We start from the raw sequence: 18159 nt of genomic DNA on the forward strand, positions 1-18159 counted from the left end.
GAGCCGAGTTAAAGCAGTCTTTCGAAGAACTTCCAACCTTCAGGTTATCGGTATGTTTAATCATTAATATTGGTTATTTTAATTATTAATTAAAATACTAAATTTGTGGTTAGATATTTCTGATAATAGTAATTTTATGAGACTGATTACTTTTTGCAGTTATACTGCTACACAACGTTTAACTGGCGCCCCGGTTTCGTAGAGAGTAAAATCCCTGCGTTATTTGGCGGCCCGTGCGAGGACCCTACATAATTTGGAGTCCCGTGCGAGGACCCCTACAAGGGGCAATCACTTTTTCACACAGGGCCATGTAGGTTTGGATTTTTTTTCTCCCTTAATAATAAAAACCTTCATTTAAAAACTGCATTTTGTGTTTACTTGTGTTGTCTTTGACTAATATTTAAATTTGTTTGATGATCGGAAACATTTAAGTGTGACAAACATAAAAAAAATAAAAAAAAATCAGGAAGGGAGCAAACAGTTTTTCACACCACTGTACACTCAGTGACCACTTTGATCGCTTACTGATTCAGTGCAGGATAAAAGAAACGGAAGTGAAAGCAAAGCAAGCAAACAACACGTTAAAGCATGCTTCATATATTTCTTATGTTATTCGAAATGTAATAAAGAAAGCAACCTGACAGCCAAGGGTCGACTACTATGGATTTGGCCTTAGGGCGCAGGTGAAAACATTTTTCCCCGTGTTTTTTTCACACAGTAACTTGACGACAGACTGAAAAAGCGACACGACGACATATTTTAATATGACGTTATAGTGGAATTTTACTGTAGGCCTATATGTATGCTATAGGTTTATTGCAATTTCTTATGAGTTTATTGTAATTTGTGATTGCTGGAGAAGCACGAGGGTATATATAAGCTATGTTTTTGTTTTTGTTTTTAAAACCTATAAATAAAAAAGGCGATGCAACGTTTTCAGCATTCAATTTTTCGTGAAACTCCAGTTTATGTTAAATTGGCCACATTATAAGGTTTCATCTACCATAGCCCCGGATATTTCAATCAATAAACTGCATCACATTGGACTTCACATCAACACACGCAATTGAGGCCAAACACCAAGGCCTATAAATAAGATGTTAAAGGAGTATTATGGTCATTGAATGTGACACTTTAGGCAACAACAAAACAAATGTGCATTTTTTAAAATTATTATTCCATCATTTATTTTACGCCTACATTTTCTGCTATAGAAGTTGTCTGGGCGTGGTAATGAGAACTGTCAATTAGCTATGATTGACACACCATGCTCCAACTTTACACACATTCTTGTTTGCTACCATAGCTGCCTCCATAGATATGCACTCATCTTAGGAGACTGAATTTTCATAAGCTAGCTAACTTAGTATATCAACCATCCATAACTAAGGCAAGGACGGATAAGGTAAGGATGCTGACATCCAATGATATGAAAGTAAACTACTTGCTAGCTAAATGATTATAACCAGAATAAATGGTCCTTTAAAGGCACTCTAATTGAAGTGAACCTCACGTTCGTCAAATATTTGCATTGTCTTGCCTGGAGGCCAGCGGCGCAAACTATCATGAGTCATGAGTTATAGGGGAGGAATAAGGGGAGTGGTTATCCTCATGTGATGCACTACGAGGAGAACATTCTCAACCGGTTGAAAATAGGTCCATTTAAAAAGCTTACTTCTCCAAAACTAAAGAACGGGCATATGTAATACTTTCGTCGTGTTTCTTCAATGCCATCTTGTGTAAATTGCAAACAAAAACCTAGAAAGTGTGACCAACACCATGTTACTCCTTTACATTTAAAAATGTTAAATTACTGCAACCTATGTTTATATGCCTGCCCTCCCCACTCTGCTGATTTTCTGGAGCAGAGCTAGGATTTTGTTCCTGATTTCTTTGGTTGCCAGGGAATACACAATGGGGTTCAGACACGAAGGGATGCATGAGGCTAACGACAAGTTCACCATTTTGATGTTTGGATCAACACGGAATAAGAAAAGTTCAGTGACATATAGAGATATGATTGGCACATAGAAAATCGCCACGAGGACAAGATGTTCTGTGCACGTTGCAAGTGCTTTGTACCTGTTATCCACATTTTTCATTCTAAACACGGCTGTCAAAATACAGGCGTATGATAAGACGATTAAACTTAGCGGCCCAAACAAAAGAACTATGCTCAGGGAAGTTGCAGTGATCCAATGCAGTGTGTTATCATTGCACGACAGCGAAAACACAGCCGCGTACTCACAGAAAAAGTTGTATACACTGAGTGAATCACAGAAAGACAATTTTGTCAGGATCAAGACCATGAACAGAAAAACGCTTACAGAAAGTGACCAAATAATCGCTAGAATGCTAATCATGCTTGTAGGAGTGTTGATGGAAGTATGCCTCAGTGGGAAACATATCGCAATTAGCCTGTCATAGGCAAGTACACTGAGGGAAATTGACTCTAGTGCTACCGTTACAATATAAATGAAGCAGAGGAAAATTAAATATAAATGAGCAAACTTCAAATCCTTAAATCCGGTAATCTAAAACCCAGCTGGTGTAATGATGGAGTCGTTTGTGATCGAAGTGGCGAGAATGCGGCGTTCAGGACCTCGCGGAACTGCTTTTCCTCTGAGCCCTGAGAGAGAAACAGGTTAATAGCAATCAATGGAAAAATGGGGACGCTTGAAAATTGTTTGCTCCAACACTCAATGAGCGTTCATGCCAGAGCCCCGAAATTCTGATCTTGGCTACCCGTATTTGCCTGCTACAAATGATAGTCATTTAGACATCTCCTACAATATCACATTATGTGCGAGTTAACCCTTAGTCGTAGTCGTAACATTCTGTAGGCTATACTCTCCTTGTCCTGAGGGTAAAATTACTCGCCTTCACTTCACTGAGCAGCTTAATTGAATTTCAAACCACAAATCTATTTTGCATGAAGCAACCTGTCACTCCTGTAACCTGTAACATTATTAGCCCTTTATCCGTAAACATGAAAAACTACAAATATTGTCGTGCTTGCTCTGGTCTCTCCCATGTTCCCTTGCTGCCAGTCCTCAATAGACTTTGCCTCCCTCCACGCGATCCAAGGGTCCTAGAATGGCCCAACCCATGGCACATGCTCTGCATTAACTTATTTATGCAGAAAACATTATAGGTTTGTGTGGGGGGGTGATGCTGTCCTTCCACTCTCCCTTACACTCTCTCGTACACATACAAGCATGCACACATGGGCACATATGAGCATACACATACACACAGACCAACAACATACACCAATTAAAAAGTAACACAAGCAACACAGAAGGGTAAAATGCCAGGAAATATTTATATATTTTTATTTAATATTCAATTGCACAAACAATCCACAAAGGTACACATGCACAGCAGGTTATCATTTTAAATAAATGTTATTATTTTGCACCGTCTTCCAATCCACTGGATAGTAAACATGGCAAACACCAGAGCCTAGAAATAAATGATATTCACTTGGAAATAAAAAATGCTCTAAACACTGGGTCTATGCCTGTAATGTGCTGCTACCTTGACTTTGTGTACTACAACCAGTATTCTGTTCTTGATTTCTTTGGTTGCCAGGGAATACACAATGGGGTTCAGACAGGGCGGGGTGCATGAGGCTAACGACAAGGTCAGCACAGTGATGTTTGTGTCAACGTGGTCCAAAAAAAATTCAATGTTAAACACTGCTATGATTGGCATATAGAAGACTGCCACTAGAAGGAGATGTTCCATGCAAGTTGCAAGTGCTTTGTACCTGCTCTCCACACTTTTCATTCTAAACACTGCTGTCAAAATACAGACGTATGACATGCCAGTTAAACTAAGGGACACAAACAAAATAAGTATACTCAGAGAAGAGGCAGTGGCCAACTGAAATCTGTTATCGTTGCAAGATAGTTTTAACACAGGGGTGTAGTCACAAAAGTAACTCTGTACATGGAGCACGTTACAGAAAGACAGCCTGGTCATGATTATGACCGCAAACACAGTAACACTTACACAAAATGACCAAACAGCCACTAAAATACTCATCATGATGGTAATAGTGTTGATAGTGTTCTGTCTCAGTGGGAAACATATCGCAGCTAACCTGTCATAGGAAAGTACAGTGAGGGAAAGTGACTCTAATGAGACAAAACAGTAATAAAAAAACATTTGTGTCAAACAGGCGTTGAAGGAAATGAAGTTATCTTTCAGAAGAAACATCTTGATCATACTAGGAATAATTGAAGTAGTGAGCACCAAGTCAACAATCGCCAGATTAGCCACTGCGAGGTACTTTGGAGTGTGTAGGCGATAATCTATCCATATAATGGAAAGGATGAAGGAATTGAACAAAACGGTTACAACATAAACAAAGGCGAGGAAAATAAAATATATTTCGGTATACTTTAAATCTGTTAGTCCGACTATATAAAATCCCAATGGTCTAATGATGGAGTAGTTTGTGATGGAATTGGGGAGAATTCCCATTGCAAGGTTGCGGCCTTCAGGATCTCTGATTGCTTTTCCTCTGGGCCCTGAAAGAGAAACACAGTGCGTCTCACTACCCAAAAAACATATCCCTCATTCTTCTACTTGTCTCCTCCCCCTTTACTTCTAGATATAACAGTGGTTCCCAACCCTAGTACTGCGGACACCCTGTGTATACTAGTTTTTGTTCCAGCCAGTGTTGCAATCCCAGAATTCCAGTACGCTTGTTAATGGGTGCTTTTCACGTTTAGAGGAATTATTAACCATTTTATGTCAGAACTAGCTACATATGGCATGAAGAATAAAATTCTATGTTCACATTGTGTTTATTGTAGTTTATTGCCAATAATCACATGAGAATGGTTACAACTGAGAATCTTAAGTGAGTCAGTGTTCAATTATGTTTCAGTTTGGTCACAATGCAGATTTGGCTTTTTGTCATTTGCTTTATCTTTGAATTCTTCATCATCTTCCAAATTGTTATTTTTAGAATGTGTCCACATTCTCTCCCAAAAGGAGCCGATTGATTCAACTTTGAATTACAGTCTTTTGGAAAATAAATAGGCGGCACGGATGGTGCAGTGGGTAGCACTGCCGCCTCACAGCAAGGAGGTCCTGGGAATCCCCGTCGGCCAGGGCCTCTCTGTGCGGAGTTTGCATGTTCTCCCCGTGTCTGCGTGGGTTTCCTCCGGGTACTCCGGTTTCCTCCCACAGTCCAAAGACATGCACGTTAGGCTGATTGGAGAGTCTAAATTGCCCGTAGGTATGACTGTGTGAGTGAATGGTGTGTGTGCCCTGCGATAGACTGGCGACCTGTCCAGGGAGTATTCCTGCCTTTCGCCCAATGTATGCTGGGATAGGCTCCAGCCCCCCTGCGACCCTGATCAGGATAAGCGGGTTCAGATAATGGATGGATGGATGAAAAATAAATATGTAAGCTGGAAATAATTATCATGTGGTGTCATGCGCTGGTCACTGCTGACTCCCCCCATGGAGTGTACATCGTTAGCCCCCACCTTTTGGCACCCATGCCTGTGGGGGAGAACTAGAGTGGGGTTCCTGGAGGAGTCTTGTGGAGCCCCCCTTCTCTCACATTCCTTACAGGTTTTGAGCACAGGAATACTGGAGATGGCATAAAGATGTTTCATGATAATCCCAGGTCAGAATATAGTCATGTTTGGTGTCATTCTGATTGGTTCAGTGCGACTGGTGCAATGGTCTAGTTTTTGTGACAGGAGCTGAGGAGAAACTATGCGAAAGCTGTCTCTGTAGAAACCATTATCTTTAGCCCTCTGACCTGAAGGTCTCACTGCCTGGTGGCGGTTTGGCTTCAAATTCAAATGGTTGACCCATTTTTATGGTCAAGAACAAAGGCCTAGATTTTGGTGAACCTAATAAAGTGAGAGAAGAAACCAAGCAATCTGGGGTTTTGTCTCCTTTCCTTTAATTCACCCAAATCAGGTTTATCCAAAATCACAATTTATATTACCATGAGAGGACAAAACATATTCATTACATAATATGGTTGTCACAAAAACTCTCAAATGCATCTCTCTCCAGGTATCTCCAGTAAGCTCTATGATTCGGACTTCCTTAGACCATTGGCTCCCAAGAATGTCCACATCTGGAAAGACTGAGATAAAGGGAAGATAGACTGTGGCTGTATGGGAGTTCTGGGTGCTTTTAGGTCATTGGGGGTCATTAAGCCCTGGGAAAAACCATAACTCAGGACATTCCGACAGTGCCCCCATTTGGACACTTCTCTCATTACACTCTTCACTGCTGTCCTGGGTTAATGATGGACTTTTCGTGACAACTACAGCATAATAAGACATAAGGATAATCTGGATGGTATGGATGTGATTCGGTAAAATCAAGGAATCGGATGAGATGCATTTCATACCAAATGGAGTTTAATAAACCATAGTTTCAGTGACTCAAGGGAAAACCTACATGTCCTTTCTGGTAATCATCTAATTTTCCTTACTTTACAACCCCTAAGGGAGGGGGTCTAAATTTCATATTTGACTACTCCTCCAGGTTAATATATGGCGCTGCCACCTGGTTCAAACGTGAGATTTGGGAGTTCCTACGCTGGGAAAGGCAGCCAAACTCGCCCCATAAAAAGGATTGGTGGCGCATAGTTCTTGTAATTTGATGCGAAGAGAACGTTTCTATGTCGATTCTTGTCAGCATAGCTCTAAGGAGCCCTCTAAATGCACGCCGACCTGGGCTCCCAACTATCTATGCAAGATATAATGCATGTATCGTGTTGGCTGGACCCCCAGCCTCTGAGTTCTCCGCCAAACTGAGATTCAGCAATCATGCTAATCCCAGGAGCATATATTGAGTAATGGTGGCGCTGGCGCCGGCAGATACCTTTGGCCCGCGCAAATTCTGTTGTTTGGTTGGCGTGGGGTTTTACAAATATTTGGAAATCTCAAATGTATTATTTTATACAAACACACACAGATAATAAACGATACAGTACTGCGCAGAAGTCTTAGGCACCCTCGACTTTATTATATATACGTTTATTTTTTTTGTGTGTTAGTACAAAAGAACACTTTTGAGATTTGCAAATGTTCATTTTCCAAAATATTTAATTTTACAGAGATATTTTTGTATTTAATTTTAAAAAGTAACATATTACTGTAAGCAATTGACTACTTTTTACATAGAAACGTGATCAAGGCTGTCTGAGATCAGAAGCAGGGAGCCAACCAAAGTCTGCAGAAGAACTGTGGCAAGTTCTCCAACATGCTTGGAACATCCTCCCTGCTGATTGTCTTATAGAACTGCAGGACAGTGTTGGCTATCTCAGAGAAGTGATGCAGTTTTAACGCCAAAGGGTGCTCACAAAGAATATTGATTTGATTCAGTTTTTAACTATTCTGCCAAATTACTAAAATGTAATGTAAAATGTATAGTACATTTATTTAGGACCTTTCATTGAATTATTTTTGAAAGAATCTTATCTATACAAAATGTTATACAGGTGCCTAAGACTTTTGCACAGTACTGTATATATAGTAAAGTCTATGGTGCCTATTACGTCTGCACAGTACTGTATATACGCAAGGGAACTAAACTGAAATGACAATCAGGTGTGAGAGATGAAGATGAGCAAGATGGTTCCGCCAATGCTCTCAAAGATTTATGCCAAGAGTCTATCAATATATATATATATATATCCACGACTTGTAATCAATATATCACACATATGCTGTTTTATTAAATTGAATGAACCTAGAACATTTTATTAGAGCTGAGCTTATGAAAACGCAAGAAACCACAGTGTACACTGTCAAAAAGAGAGCAAAGACCGCAGGCTAAAGAAATACATTTACTCACTTAAAAGAAAGTATTAATCAGATATTTAGTAGTATATTTTTCAAATGATTTCACTGATGTCTATCCTATATTTTCTATGATTTTACTGCTGTTCAGTATGTCTGTATACTTTTTATGACTTATTGCTGATAATGATGTCTATCATATATTTTCTATGACTTTACTGTTGTTCAGTATGTCTGTATACTTTTTATGACTTATTACTGATAAATATTGTCGTTAGAAGCGCATAAGTGACCCATGTGTAAACCAACAGTGTTGACAGTGTTGGCTATCTCAGAGAAGTGATGCAGTTTTAACGCCAAAGGGTGCTCACAAAGAATATTGATTTGATTCAGTTTTTAACTATTCTGCCAAATTACTAAAATGTAATGTAAAATGTATAGTACATTTATTTAGGACCTTTCATTGAATTATTTTTGAAAGAATCTTATCTGTACAAAATGTTATACAGGTGCCTAAGACTTTTGCACAGTACTGTATATATAGTAAAGTCTATGGCGCCTAATACTTCTGCACAGTGCTGTATATACGCATGGGAACTAAACTGAAATGACAATCAGGTGTGAGAGATGAAGATGAAGATGAAGGAATTAAGGAATTACAAACAGTTGAAATGAATGAATGGACTGAGGGGTACGGGGTGGGAGTTTGAACAAAACATGATATGAAACCGACAATGCAAAACAGAATGCAACACGGGGTGTTACAACAGTAATGAAACAGACAACACTTGTAGGGGAAAAATTCACAGAACACAAGATCTCCCTCCTAAAAGCACAAGTCAAAATCAGACTCTGCCCTAATGAGCAAGATGGTTCCGCCAATGCTCTCAAAGATTTATGCCAAGAGTGTATCAATATATATACATATATCCACGACTTGTAATCAATATATCACACACATGCTGTTTTATTAAATTGAATGAACCTAGAACATTTTATTAGAGCTGAGCTTATGAAAACACAAGAAACCACAGTGTACACTGTCGAAAAGAGAGCAAAGACCGCAGGCTAAAGAAATACATTTACTCACTTAAAAGAAAGTATTAATCAGATATTTAGTAGTATATTTTTCAAATGATTTCACTGATGTCTATCCTATATTTTCTATGATTTTACTGCTGTCCAGTATGTCTGTATACTTTTTATGACTTATTGCTGATAATGATGTCTATCATATATTTTCTATGACTTTACTGCTGTTCAGTATGTCTGTATACTTTTTATGACTTATTACTGATAAATATTGTCGTTAGAAGCGCATAAGTGACCCATGTGTAAACCAACAGTGTTGACAGTGTTGGCTATCTCAGAGAAGTGATGCAGTTTTAACGCCAAAGGGTGCTCACAAAGAATATTGATTTGATTCAGTTTTTAACTATTCTGCCAAATTACTAAAATGTAATGTAAAATGTATAGTACATTTATTTAGGACCTTTCATTGAATTATTTTTGAAAGAATCTTATCTGTACAAAATGTTATACAGGTGCCTAAGACTTTTGCACAGTACTGTATATATAGTAAAGTCTATGGCGCCTAATACTTCTGCACAGTACTGTATATACGCAAGGGAACTAAACTGAAATGACAATCAGGTGTGAGAATGGAGATGAAGGAATTACAAACAGGTGAAATGAATGAATGGACTGAGGGGTACGGGGCGGGAGTTTGGACAAAACATGATATGAAACCGACAATGCGAAATAGAATGCAACACGGGGTGTGACAACAGTAATGAAACAGACAACACTTGTAGGGGAAAAATTCACAGAACACAAGATCTCCCTCCTAAAAGCACAAGTCAAAATCAGACTCTGCCCTAATGAGCAAGATGGTTCCGCCAATGCTCTCAAAGATTTATGCCAAGAGTGTATCAATATATATATATACATCCACGACTTGTAATCAATATATCACATATATGCTGTTTTATTAAATTGAATGAACCAAGAACATTTTATTAGAGCTGAGCTTATGAAAACGCAAGAAACCACAGTGTACACTGTCGAAAAGAGAGCAAAGACCGCAGGCTAAAGAAATACATTTACTCACTTAAAAGAAAGTATTAATCAGATATTTAGTAGTATATTTTTCAAATGATTTCACTGATGTCTATCCTATATTTTCTATGATTTTACTGCTGTTCAGTATGTCTGTATACTTTTCATGACTTATTGCTGATAATGATGTCTATCATATATTTTCTATGACTTTACTGCTGTTCAGTATGTCTGTATACTTTTTATGACTTATTGCTGATAATGATGTCTATCAGATATTTTCTATGACTTTACTGCTGTTCAGTATGTCTGTATACTTTTTATGACTTATTACTGATAAATATTGTCGTTAGAACCGCATAAGTGACCCATATGTAAACCAAAGTTGAGTGAAACGATTACTATGAGGTGGAAAGCACCAAAAATGATCTTTTGGTCATAGAAAGTTCTGGAAAACACTATATAGTGAATAGCACCGTGTTTTACATGTTTTTCATGTTAATGATTCCAGGTTGTTCCAAAAAATAGCCTACAAAGCAAGATGTATGTAATAAGATCCTTTACTGTTTTGGAAATCAATAGGGCGATTCGCCACGATGGTTTCAGGACCGAGAAGTAAACACCTGTAACATAGCCAAGTCATATGATGTTTTTTGAGAAAGCTATTGATTGTGTTGAGATAAGGACAGTGCATGAAAACAGAGTTATTCAAGGTTGAAAATCTGAGGATTTGAACCGGCTGTTGTGCACGTGTGCCACAATAAAGTCTAATTTTCTGAAGAGCTTGCTGCCGTGGGATCTTTGCCTTCTTGGAGTTATTTTACAACTAATTGGAGATTGAACCTTGAGAGCTACCGTTTCCGAGCAACGACACACTAATTCGGGAAAAACACAGAATGTGACATTTAGTGAATGAAGCTGTCATAAAAATATTTCAGGCACCTGGATCTGTTAATGTTAGTTACGAAAATATTTTGTTGTCAAAGCATTTTTGTTTTTATAGATATTGTATTTATGGAAGTGGTCGCCTTATGATCATTTAGCACATGCAAACCCTATTCTTGTGGCAATAACTAGGCATAACCAATTTGTAAGAATAAATATACATGATATGGGATGCCATAATGCCTAAAAGAATTACACCAGCAAACATTACAGTTTACACTATTCAAGTCTAACAAAATTAGCTTAACAAAGGATTAATGTAGGTAGGCTCACTAATTGAAGAGCTTGAGAACTTTGTATATCAGGATCTTACTAGCCTTATTAATAGCACCCCCATGTTTTATAATATCCCGGATTGGAAATACAGTTTAAGATAGCAAGATATTTTCTGGACGTCAACAATGTTTTGAAGAATTACTGTATAATTTATTTTTTATGGATGAGTCTACCTTTCTTTCCTCAGGGTAAATGTATTGACTGCCTGTAGCAGATAAATTACCAAACAGATTTTTTGTAGGATATAAAGTTCTTCACACATCCCATTGTAATGTTTATCTTCGTTCATGGCATTGCACGAGTTAAGGAGGGTGATTATTTGTTAACTGTTGCAAACCAGCTGAGAAAATGTCAAAAACTATTCTTTGAGAATTGTCATTCATTTGGCAACATCATACTCCTATTCTTCCACATCTTTGAGAGCTTAATAATTTTTCACACACATTAAAAATCATTAATGTCTGTGGTGTCACCTTCACTTCACAATCTCTATGGTGAAGAAAAGTAAAAGAAATGCATATATTGACCTGTTGTTCAATGTAACACCACAGACAACACATTATGAATTCACGTAACAAAATGTTGTGAGAAGTAACAACACAGATAGATCTGTGGTGTTACTTTGAAGGGCGGTAACACCAAAAACAGTTGCAAACAAATATGATAATTTCTTCAAAACTAATATGCAGCCATTTTAATTAACTAACAAGAAGACAAGTGAAAAAATAGGGTATCCGCCATTCATTATTATTTTACATCCAAAAGCTATACTCCATGTTATAAACGAGCATTTAAAAAAAACGAACAGCATAAACCGTTTTTTTTAAATAAAACATTATTGTATTTTATATTTTTTCAAACTAATCTAGATATCGAGGAAACGCCATTCTCAGTGTTTTTCTTTTATTTGGACCAGAGTAAGTTTATGTGGTAAAATTCTCATCATATTGCATATCAAACACACTGTTTTTCATGATGTGGTGCCACAAAAACAAATGTTCTGACAATAAGTATATCTTTCGTTTTTTTATGGAATGTGAAATTGCTCGGACATGGTTTGCAACACAAACCAAAGAATGACCCAGGAACACTCCGCCGATAGGAAGTCTTGGGAGAAATGTTTACACTCGCTGCATTGTCATTAACGGTGGTGCTGCGGTGGTGCTGATTTGCGACCTAGTCACTACGGTTTTGCGGAAAAGTCATGACGAGTTAGGTCGTTTGTCTACTTCTGATACTTGTTTCGAAAAAATATATAAATATATTTTGGTATCTATTTATTTCACAGCATGCCTAGACAATAGAGGAGAAAAACATACAGATGCGTCTCAGGAGACACACTGAAGCACTCCTTTATGTATATGGGTAGTCAGCTAGCATATTCACTCATGCACTGTTACAGTAGCCTGCATTGGTTTGGAAAGAGATATATAGAAGCAGTTTTATGTTTAAAGACTAAGCCGTAGCCTATCATTTTTTTCCGTTTCCAAATGATTGAATGAATTGCGAAACAGTATAATTAGCGCAGCAGGAAACCGCTACTCACCAGTTCTCCTCAGCATAGATCAGTGTCGAATACCGTGAGTCTTAATGCGCTTCTCCCCTCATACTGCAGCATATATCGCCTTGTGTGTGTGCGTGTGTGTGTGTGATGCGTGTGATGCGTGTGATGCGTGGAATTTTTCTGGCACAATCTGGAACAAGTCTCCCTTCCTATGGGAAGCCATAATCCCATAGGTAGGGGAGACCGGGGTTGGTTTGCACAAATTTAAATATTAGTCAAAGACAACACAAGTAAACACAAAATGCAGTTTTTAAATGAAGGTTTTTATTATTAAGGGAGGAAAAAATCCAAACCTACATGGCCCTGTGTGAAAAAGTGATTGCCCCCTAAACCTAATAACTGGTTGGGCCACCCTTAGCAGCAACAACTGCAATCAAGCGTTTGCGATAACTTGCAATGAGTCTTACAGCGCTGTGGAGGAATTTTGGCCCACTCATCTTTGCAGAATTGTTGTAATTCAGCCACATTGGAGGGTTTTCGAGCATGAACCGCCTTTTTAAGGTCATGCCACAGCATCTCAATGGGATTCAGGTCAGGACTTTGACTAGGACACTCCAAAGTCTTCATTTTGTTTTTCTTCAGCCATTCGGAGGTGGACTTGCTGGTGTGTTTTGGATCATTTTCCTGCTGTAGAACCCAAGTTCGTTTCAGCTTGAGGTCACGAACAGATGGCCAGACATTCTCCTTCAGGATTTTTTGGTAGACAGCAGAATTCATGGTTCCATTTATCACAGCAAGTCTTCCAGGTCCTGAAGCAGCAAAACAGCCCCAGACCATCACACTACCACCATTGAACTCAGGTTTGATAAACCACAGTTAAGTTATGTTTTAACAGGAGGGGCAATCACTTTTTCACACAGGGCCATGTAGGTTTGGATTTTTTTTCTCCCTTAATAATAAAAACCTTCATTTAAAAACTGCATTTTGTGTTTACTTGTGTTGTCTTTGACTAATATTTAAATTTGTTTGATGATCGGAAACATTTAAGTGTGACAAACATAAAAATAATCAGAAAAGAAAAAAAAGAAATCAGGAAGGGAGCAAACAGTTTTTCACACCACTGTACACTCAGTGACCACTTTGATCGCTTACTGATTCAGTGCAGGATAAAAGAAACGGAAGTGAAAGCAAAGCAAGCAAACAACACGTTAAAGCATGCTTCATATATTTCTTATGTTATTCGAAATGTAATAAAGAAAGCAACCTGACAGCCAAGTGTCGACTACTATGGATTTGGCCTTAGGGCGCAGGTGAAAACATTTTTCCCCGTGTTTTTTTCACACAGTAACTTGACGACAGACTGAAAAAGCTCGCAATGACACGACGACATATTTTAATATGACGTTATAGTTTACTGTAGGCCTATATGTATGCTATAGGTTTATTGCAATTTCTTATGAGTTTATTGTAATTTGTGATTGCTGGAGAAGCACGAGGGTATATATAAGCTATGTTTTTGTTTTTGTTTTTAAAACCTATAAATAAAAAAGGCGATGCAACGTTTTCAGCATTCAATTTTTCGTGAAACTCCAGTTTATGTTAAATTGGCCACATTATAAGGTTTCATCTACCATAGCCCCGGATATTTCAATCAATAAACTGCATCACATTGGACTTCACATCAACACACGCAATTGAGGCCAAACACCAAGGCCTATAAATAAGATGTTAAAGGAGTATTATGGTCATTGAATGTGACACTTTAGGCAACAACAAAACAAATGTGCATTTTTTTTTATTATTATTCCATCATTTATTTTACGCCTACATTTTCTGCTATAGAAGTTGTCTGGGCATGGTAATGAGAACTGTCAATTAGCTATGATTGACACACCATGCTCCAACTTTACACACATTGTTGTTTGCTACCATAGCTGCCTCCATAGATATGCACTCATCTTAGGAGATTGAATTTTCATAAGCTAGCTAACTTAGTATATCAACCATCCATAACTAAGGCAAGGACGGATAAGGTAAGGATGCTGACATCCAATGATATGAAAGTAAACTACTTGCTAGCTAAATGATTATAACCAGAATAAATGGTCCTTTAAAGGCACTCTAATTGAAGTGAACCTCACGTTCGTCAAATATTTGCATTGTCTTGCCTGGAGGCCAGCGGCGCAAACTATCATGAGTCATGAGTTATAGGGGAGGAATAAGGGGAGTGGTAATCCTCATGTGATGCACTACATTCTCAACCGGTTGAAAATAGGTCCATTTAAAAAGCTTACTTCTCCAAAACTAAAGAACGGGCATATGTAATACTTTCGTCGTGTTTCTTCAATGCCATCTTGTGTAAATTGCAAACAAAAACCTAGAAAGTGTGACCAACACCATGTTACTCCTTTACATTTAAAAATGTTAAATTACTGCAACCTATGTTTATATGCCTGCCCTGCCCACTCTGCTGATTTTCTGGAGCAGAGCTAGGATTTTGTTCCTGATTTCTTTGGTTGCCAGGGAATACACAATGGGGTTCAGACACGAAGGGATGCATGAGGCTAACGACAAGTTCACCATTTTGATGTTTGGATCAACACGGAATAAGAAAAGTTCAGTGACATATAGAGATATGATTGGCACATAGAAAATCGCCACGAGGACAAGATGTTCTGTGCACGTTGCAAGTGCTTTGTACCTGTTATCCACATTTTTCATTCTAAACACGGCTGTCAAAATACAGGCGTATGATAAGACGATTAAACTTAGCGGCCCAAACAAAAGCACTATACTCAGGGAAGTTGCAGTGATCCAATGCAGTGTGTTATCATTGCACGACAGCGAAAACACAGCCGCGTACTCACAGAAAAAGTTGTATACACTGAGTGAATCACAGAAAGACAGTTTTGTCAGGATCAAGACCATGAACAGAAAAACGCTTACAGAAAGTGACCAAATAATCGCTAGAATGCTAATCATGCTTGTAGGAGTGTTGATGGAAGTATGCCTCAGTGGGAAACATATCGCAATTAGCCTGTCATAGGCAAGTACACTGAGGGAAATTGACTCTAGTGCTAAAAAAAGTAATAAAAAAAAATCTGTGTCAAACATGCGTTGTAGGACATGAAGGTATCCTTCGTAAGAAACGTCTTTATCGCATTTGGAATAATGGTTGTACTAAGCACCAAGTCAACAAACCCTAAATTTGCCACCCCAATGTACTTTGGAGTGTGTAGCTGATGATCTATCCATATGATGGAAAGAATGAAGGAGTTACACAAAACCGTTACAATATAAATGAAGCAGAGGAAAATTAAATATAAATGAACAAACTTCAAATCCTTAAATCCGGTAATCTAAAACCCAGCTGGTGTAATGATGGAGTCGTTTGTGATCGAAGTGGCGAGAATTCCCATTGCACGCGTGCGGCGTTCAGGACCTCGCGGAACTGCTTTTCCTCTGAGCCCTGAGAGAAAAACAGGTTAATAGCAATCAATGGAAAAATGGGGACGCTTGAAAATTGTTTGCTCCAACACTCAATGAGCGTTCATGCCAGAGCCCCGAAATTCTGATCTTGGCTACCCGTATTTGCCTGCTACAAATGATAGTCATTTAGACATCTCCTACAATATCACATTATGTGCGAGTTAACCCTTGTGTAGTCGTAACATTCTGTAGGCTATACTCTCCTTGTCCTGAGGGTAAAATTACTCGCCTTCACTTCACTGAGCAGCTTAATTGAATTTCAAACCACAAATCTATTTTGCATGAAGCAACCTGTCACTCCTGTAACCTGTAACATTATTAGCCCTTTATCCGTAAACATGAAAAACTACAAATATTGTCCTGCTTGTTCTGGTCTCTCCCATGTTTCCTTGCTGCCAGTCCTCAATAGACTTTGCCTCCCTCCACGCGATCCAAGGGTCCTAGAATGGCCCAACCCATGGCACATGCTCTGCATTAACTTATTTATGCAGAAAACATTATAGGTTTGTGTGGGGGGGTAATGCTTTCCTTCCACTCTCCCTTACACTCTCTCGTACACATACAAGCATGCACACATGGGCACATATGAGCATACACATACACACAGACCAACAACATACACCAAATAAAAAGTAACACAAGCAACACAGAAGGGTAAAATGCCAGGAAATATTTATATATTTTTATATAATATTCAATTGCACAAACAATCCACAAAGGTACACATGCACAGCAGGTTATCATTTTAAATAAATGTTATTATTTTGCACCGTCTTCCAATCCATTGGATAGTAAACATGGCAAACACCAGAGCCTAGAAATAAATAATATTCACTTGGAAATAAAAAATGCTCTAAACACTGGGTCTATGCCTGTATTGTGCTGCTACCTTGACTTTCTGTACTACAGCCAGTATTCTGTTCTTGATTTCTTTGGTTACCAGGGAATACACAATGGGGTTCAGACAGGGTGGGGTGCATGAGGCTAACGACAAGGTCAGCACAGTGATGTTTGTATCAACGTGGTCCAAAAAAATTTCAATGTTAAACACTGTCATGATTGGCATATAGAAGACTGCCACTAGAAGGAGATGTTCCATGCAAGTTGCAAGTGCTTTGTACCTGCTCTCCACACTTTTCATTCTAAACACTGCTGTCAAAATACAGACGTATGACATGCCGGTTAAACTAAGGGGCACAAACACAATAAGTAAACTCAGAGAAGAGGCAGTGGCCAACTGAAATCTGTTATCGTTGCAAGATAGTTTTAACACAGGGGTGTAGTCACAAAAGTAACTCTGTACATGGAGCACGTTACAGAAAGACAGCCTGGTCATGATTATGACCGCAAACACAGTAACACTTACACAAAATGACCAAACAGCCACTAAAATACTCATCATGATGGTAATAGTGTTGATAGTGTTCTGTCTCAGTGGGAAACATATCGCAGCTAACCTGTCATAGGAAAGTACAGTGAGGGAAAGTGACTCTAATGAGACAAAACAGTAATAAAAAAACATTTGTGTCAAACAGGCGTTGAAGGAAATGAAGTTATCTTTCAGAAGAAACATCTTGATCATACTAGGAATAATTGAAGTACTGAGCACCAAGTCAACAATCGCCAGATTAGCCACTGCGAGGTACTTTGGAGTGTGTAGGCGATAATCTATCCATATAATGGAAAGGATGAAGGAATTGAACAAAACGGTTACAACATAAACAAAGGCGAGGAAAATAAAATATATTTCGGTATACGTTAAATCTGTTAATCCGACTATATAAAATCCCAATGGTCTAATGATGGAGTAGTTTGTGATGGAATTGGGGAGAATTCCCATTGCAAGGTTGCGGCCTTCAGGATCTCTGATTGCTTTTCCTCTGGGCCCTGAAAGAGAAACACAGTGCGTCCTACTACCCAAAAAACATATCCCTCATTCTTCTACTTGTCTCCTCCCCCTTTACTTCTAGATATAACAGTGGTTCCCAACCCTAGTACTGCGGACACCCTGTGTATACTAGTTTTTGTTCCAGCCAGTGTTGCAATCCCAGAATTCCAGTACGCTTGTTAATGGGTGCTTTTCACGTTTAGAGGAAT

The 18159-nt window shown here is 38.5% G+C and overlaps 2 protein-coding genes and 1 pseudogene across 2 annotated transcripts; all 3 read right to left on the minus strand.

Annotated features, from left to right (window-relative positions):
• Positions 1 to 3504: 3504 nt before the first annotated feature.
• Positions 3505 to 4491, minus strand: LOC133133496 (olfactory receptor 8U9-like). The gene has a single exon (XM_061249597.1). It carries the CDS (start codon positions 4489 to 4491, stop codon positions 3505 to 3507), a length of 987 nt encoding a protein of 328 aa, XP_061105581.1.
• Positions 4492 to 15018: 10527 nt separating this feature from the next.
• On the minus strand, positions 15019 to 15992 carry LOC133133497 (olfactory receptor 52B2-like; annotated as a pseudogene).
• Positions 15993 to 16603: 611 nt separating this feature from the next.
• LOC133133498 (olfactory receptor 8U9-like) lies at positions 16604 to 17902 on the minus strand. Its single transcript, XM_061249598.1, has 2 exons — positions 16928 to 17902; positions 16604 to 16672 (listed from the first exon to the last, which is right to left on the minus strand). The coding sequence occupies exons 1-2, from the start codon at positions 17900 to 17902 to the stop codon at positions 16604 to 16606; spliced, it is 1044 nt and encodes a 347-aa protein (XP_061105582.1).
• Between the last annotated feature and the right edge of the window lie 257 nt (positions 17903 to 18159).

The sequence above is a fragment of the Conger conger genome, chromosome 7 (assembly GCF_963514075.1).
Source record: "Conger conger chromosome 7, fConCon1.1, whole genome shotgun sequence".
Taxonomy (NCBI): domain Eukaryota; kingdom Metazoa; phylum Chordata; class Actinopteri; order Anguilliformes; family Congridae; genus Conger; species Conger conger.

Excerpts from the sequence above, each read along its gene's own strand:
- LOC133133496 (XM_061249597.1), bottom strand. The coding sequence starts at position 4,491 with ATGGGAATTCTCCCCAATTCCATCACAAACTACTCCATCATTAGACCA.
- LOC133133498 (XM_061249598.1), bottom strand. The coding sequence starts at position 17,902 with ATGGGAATTCTCCCCAATTCCATCACAAACTACTCCATCATTAGACCA. Across the intron at positions 16,673-16,927 it reads CAGCACAATACAGGCATAGA|GGTCTGTGTGTATGTGTATG; the intron begins CCCAGTGTTTAG and ends GTGTATGTTGTT.